At 35.0% G+C, this 6,000-nt stretch overlaps 1 protein-coding gene across 2 annotated transcripts in view; it reads right to left on the bottom strand.

Moving 5' to 3' along the window:
• Positions 1-264: 264 nt before the first annotated feature.
• The window catches only part of LOC148954437 (uncharacterized), a 46,887-nt gene continuing 41,151 nt past the window's right edge, over positions 265-6,000 (bottom strand). For both annotated transcript variants that reach the window (XM_089087087.1, XM_089087088.1), the window contains exon 6: positions 265-3,230. In XM_089087087.1, the coding sequence (XP_088943213.1) occupies positions 2,692-3,230 (539 nt within the window). In that variant the 3' untranslated portion in view covers positions 265-2,691. The remainder of the gene's footprint in view (positions 3,231-6,000) is intronic.

Raw genomic sequence — 6,000 nt, 5'->3', positions numbered from 1 at the left:
CCCCCCTTCCCAGCCCAGAAACTGGACCCTCTCCTAAACGTTAAAATTATACAAGGCTGAAATAAAAATTATTGCTTTTTCAGTTTGCCCAACTACAAACGCAGCTTTGAAACTGATTAATATTAACTTTTTGTAGCACAAATCAATTATTTTTGTAGCCATTAGTACAAATGGGTACACAAAACCTAAAAAAAAAAAAAAAAAAAAAAAAAAAAAAAAAAAAAAAAAAACCATAACCGATAATCATTAGAGGAAGAATTTGAACCCATTGAACGTTAAATAATTACGGTTTCAGAATAAAGTTTATTCATGATAACCATCCTATATCCTATTTAAATTGAACCTAAAGACTAGTCTGACCACTCCCCCTCCCCTACACACAGACAAAATAAAAGTCTATAATTAAATATTTGAAGTAATAGCCCCCCTCCTAATTCACGTAACCTAGAACCTTATGGCCCTTTTCTAGAGATTGAGACCAGATAAAATTGAAGCGCAAACTACTGCTTTATAACGCAGCTCTCCCCCTCCCCCCAATAACGTCTTCTGACAAAAGAACATGTAACTCTTCATTCTCCCAGTTAGACCTAGAAAGTAATCATATTTCTTACAGTATATTATAAGAACAAAAACTATGAATCTTTTAATATTAAACTATTTTTAAAACTAATTCCCCTTTACAGGCCATCGAGCTTTGTGGGGATCAGTGATTGTTTTATTGAGTTGTTCTTGCTATTTTTGGGTTGAAAAATATACCTTAACAGCTTGTCAAAAACAATAAAAAACCCGCAAAATCAAAGCAATTTTTTTAACCCTTTATCAAATCACATTTGAAGTGCTATTGGCTTGTAATTTTACAGTTTAAATTGCCTTTTCCATTACTAAACCACGGATTGTACAGTAAATTTCTTATTTTTAATCATGACCTTATTAATACAGCAGCCTGTGAATCAGTGTTTCTCAACCGACAAGAGTAGTTTCTTAACCCTAGAAGGGCAAGACGACATCTTCCTTTTGAAAAAGCATCTTCTTTTTAAAGCCTACTCTCTCTATTCTGGTTTCTGCACAGTTTCCCCTTAACGTAGCATGATTCCTTACAACCAGGGTATAAGTGGGAGAGAGAATGAAAATGAATGTTGAGAAAAGTTTAAGGGTCCTCCCTATATTTCAATCTCCACTTAAAAAGGCTATAAATGGTAGGGTAAGACTGATTGAACGGAATGACTTAATACTGACAGAGGAGTGGAATGAAATTAAAAAAAAATAATAATAAGCGCAAATACGGATATTTTAGTCTAAAGCCCAGGTGTTGAAGTATAAGACCTGTGAATGAAAGTGTTTTCTGATTTATAAGTTTTAGTTGACAACATCTATGTTCATAAGACTAGGAAACATAGCTGTAATATATAAATAAAATATACTATAAGGTATGGTCAATCAATTGTAGCAAGCAGCTTATTTCCAGTCTCAAATTTTACTGAACTTAACATATTTTCAAATTCAGATAAAAAAAGCTTTTTTTTAATTTTATGAAAACATTCCCTGTCAAAGATCAAAGGCTGAAAAAAATCTCGCACATGACACCAGTTCAGATACAATTTTTTACAAAATACTAAAAATTTTCGGACTAAATGATAAATTCTGCTTGGATATAACTGTCCATTTGGTCAAACAGCAACTTTTAACGAATATTATCTTTTTCAAAAATGATGATCCGGAAAATAAGATTTTTTCTCTTACTTTTGGTCAATACACGTTCAATGAAAGAGAATGTCCAATTTTTGGTTTTATATTTTGACCAGAAAATTACTAGGGATTACCGAATTGGACTCTTAGTGGTCAGTCTCCAACTCTCTAGAACTCTCTATGAGCTCTCTTGAGCATCTATATTTGCACTAACCTATAGAGATTACCACCAGCTATGAAAAAATAAATAAATCAGGCCTTAGATGTAAAATCAAAATGACTTAAAATTAAAAGTTCCCAATTTCAGGGGAAGTAGTACAACATAGTATGAATCTTAAACATAAATCTATTCGGATAAAAATTTTAAATTAAAATTTCTTTCTTTGATTTTAACTAACACTAAGTTCAATAAAATCTTAAGACTAATTTAAAATATTTTCTTTATTTGTCAGAATCGATATGAGCTTTGTCACAAATATGTCAGGTTGATCTTTTTTTTTGCAAATAAATAATCTTTAAAATAAAAAGGAGGGGTTCGCATTTCCAAGATCAATTCAAAGGTCTTCCTCCAGGAAAAAAATTATTAATACTCTTTCCCCTATAATTTCTGTCATATGTGGCCATGTATACTTGGACAAAATCTAAAATTCAAACATATTTCTAAGGATAAGTACTAGCGTGGAAGTTTTAAGGAATTATTAAATTCAATTTGTCTAGGTTTCTTCAATATTGAAGAGTAAATAAATACCGGCCACAAAAGGGGTTTATCCCTGAGATAAATTTGATCTGCCATCTAAATGAATTTAGAATACTGGGCCTAAGACATAATTGTTCAATTGCAGCATCCCTCTCCCCCACCAAAAATGATGACCCTCCCTCCTACTCTTCCAAAAGATCTGCACAGAGCAGACGAGCAGGCAATGCCATTTTTTAGTTTATAGAAACTATTTTGTAAATAAAAACACTAGCTCAATTCTTAAGCTCACATTTATCCATGTAAAATCACTAATTTAAGTGACTTGGAAGATGCCTATTCAAATGTGCCACTTTTTCAAACCTTTCCCCACATATAGTACACTGATGAACCCAATCATTTTGATGTGTTGGAATATGCTGCCACATCTCATCCTTTGTGGGGAACACTGATTTACAATATCCACATTTAAAACCTTGCACATGAGTGTGGACATGTCTCTTCAAAGCTTTCTTACTACTAAACTGCTCTTTACACACATCACACTTGTGGATATGTGCTACTTCAGTGACTTCTTTTCTCAGCTTAATCGAGTGGGCTGACTCCAAGTGCCGCACTAAGTGCTGCTTGTGCATAAAATCTTTTGAACACTGATCACAAGAAAAACGCCGTTGCTTGTGTGTAGCATTGATATGAACATAAACACTACTTGGATTAAGATATGTTTTTCCACATTCTTTACAGGCATACTCGTTGCCATTACCATTTCTTCTCTGTTTCTTCTTTGGCTTTCTAACTGTTGCCACTTCTAAGTCCTTTGGTTCACTCATTGGAATGGGTGGATCATGCTCTGAAAAAAGAAAAAGATAAGCCGTGACTACAAGGACAACAATGAGGGGGGGGATAAGTGCTCCGGAGATCATTTAAACAACCATAAACATAAGCCACATTTGATTTTTTCACGGGTAGACAAGTCAGATTTCTCTTGAACGCGAAACTTGGCTTCAACGTCGTAACACTAAATTTTAAAGAATCGAATTTTAAATTAATCCTTATCATTCCAATATATACATAAAAATCGGCAATTAGTAGTGCAATGTTATTACTAGATGTTTTTAGGAATTCAAGTAGGTTGCAAAGTCTCGATTTGGTTTCAAAGCCATTTTGAGAAAGTTTCTGCCAAAATACGTGTTCCATTATAATTGGAGTACTGATGGCAGATCAAATGAGAGTACCATTATTCAGTGACTGAAAAATTTACACTGACCTGCTAATGACAGAGTAAATAGGAGGAGCTGTTTGCATGCGCCGAGGATGTAGTGCCAAAAATCAATAAGCTTTGATCTTACAGTTATGTAATTTATATACAGTGATGTACACTTGACAGAAATCGAAACCCCCTAGATTTTATAAAATACCCTAAAAAAAAATGAAGACAAATCCTCAAAAAGGATTCGATACCTCAAAGGGGCCCCCAGTCTCGTTCATTATAGCCTTTTTTAGTTTGAGTGGCCAAACTGCTCAGGATAGATTGGGCGGTCTTAAGAGATCCAAATAAACGACAGAAAACAAAATTTCAACACCTATTTCCCCAGAAACCTTAGAAAAACCATTTAGCTTCTCTCGTTTTGTGCCGGAGACTGAGATTTTAAGTTTTAATGAAACTTATGTCATTAGGAAATATGAATATTGTTTTTTCGATTAAACGGAGCAGAAGCTTCTTTGCAAGTTCAGGAAAAGGGAGCCCTGAAAATGTTCCAGCATACCTGCTAGGAAAACACCAGTCAGATGAAAAGAAATGCCGTTTGATGAATATGGCAGCTTTGGGAACTCCCTGCCGTGCAAACGCTTTGATTGAAGATACAATTCACTGCCTTTTTAACCAAATTTCCTAGTCGAAGCACAAAATCTCAAGAGCTTTCAACGACACTTAATCTCTTGGGAGAATCCGTAAATGTACCCTCTGTCTTTTAGACGGTCAGCCTACGCTGAGGGTCAAATATGGTTTTTAGGGTATTGAAACCTCTTAACACACACAGACACACCCCTGCCCCCTATGTTTTTCTTTTGAATTGGGAAACCCTGTCTAGTTGATAAAATATTTATGTTTTCCCACGGATTATTCTTAATTCATTGATTCCCATATAACCTTTCAGGTTAGCTCAAACCAATAGCAATTCCACTCAGCCTCTAAGTGTGCGATAGGGGAAGGTAAACAGAAAGGGTGTGCGAAAGCACTGGGGGGCTGAAAAGGCCACCCCTTTCCATTGATTCAGACTTTCAATTGAGTACAACATCAATAAAAAACGAAGTGAATACAGGCATGATAAAGGGCTGTGAAATGCTAGTCTTAACAAGAAGGGTAAGAGAACGAGTGCAGAAGGATCTACTTGGATAACCAATAAACAAAAAAACTAAAGACTAAAAAGGCCACCCCTTTCCATTGATTCAGACTTTCAATTGAGTACAACATCAATAAAAAACGAAGTGAATACAGGCATGATATAGGGCAGATTAAAGGGCAGGATAGGGCAGCAAATCATTTGCTGATAGGGCAGATAGGGCAGGGCATGATACAGGCAGACTAAAGTATATAACAGTTGTTATATACTAAACAGATGGCAGAAGACCATGACTAGGCATACTGGCATATTGCTATCTTTCCTACTCACAGGAAAATCCATGCCACGGCAGTGTGCTGACCTAAATTCGTTATAAGTTTTACGTCTTAGATTAGCCAAATATACAGACATTGGACGAAAAAATTCACGTCACACCATAGCTTTTATGACTATTAAATTCAACCTATTTTCTCCAAATTATTTGCGAATTCTATGGTCCAAAATTTGCATCTTTTTAACGCACATTCTTGCCAACGTACGATCTTGGATATTCTGACTACAATGGGCTTTTAGCCCCTAATTCAGCTGCACATTTGAGGTGCTAACGATAAAAAGAACCAGCTCTTTCCTCTTTTGTTTTACTGAAAGGTTCTTTTTTTCTACTTCAATTTTATAATAATATACTACAATAAAAAAGCTTTCGCCTCTATAAAAATTTGCGATCACTAAAAAATTTGTCAATATTCTTGAAAGAGTTGGTAGAGTCCACTCCATGGGGGAGGTTGTTCCATTCCCTGACTACTCAGTTTGAAAAGGCTCACCTTCCAAATTCTTCATTGAAAGTGTTTTGTTTTAGCTTAATGCTGTGTCCTCGCAGATTGTTTGTGTTGAAGACGATTTCCTCTTGTCCAATGTTATTGCAGTACTTGTGACATAGCTTGAAAGTTTCAATAACATCTCCTCGGAGGAGTCTATAGGAGATGGAAGGAAGTTACAGCTTTTCCAATCGTTCACAGTAGGAGTTGGCTTTTTGCCACCTTTTTTCCTCCTTTGACAGTTTTTTTTGCGTCAAATCATAATGATTACTTTCAAATTGGAACGCATGGTATTTGAATTGTAGATCTCTATTTGCTCTACTATATCAGAGTTTGATTGCCAGATTTTCTTGCCATATATATAAATTATAAAGGCTGTAAAATAAAGTGATAAAGGTATTGAAAGACACTAATCCGTTTATATGAGTAATATTGAGTTCAAAATAAAATGGTATATTTTGAG

Source organism: Artemia sp. Qi Xiang Cuo, chromosome 3 (assembly GCF_049724085.1).
Source record: "Artemia sp. Qi Xiang Cuo chromosome 3, ASM4972408v1, whole genome shotgun sequence".
In the NCBI taxonomy this organism is placed as follows: Eukaryota; Metazoa; Arthropoda; class Branchiopoda; order Anostraca; family Artemiidae; genus Artemia; species Artemia sp. Qi Xiang Cuo.
Note: the sequence above shows the minus strand (reverse complement) of the source record. Positions and strands in the feature narration are given on the sequence as shown.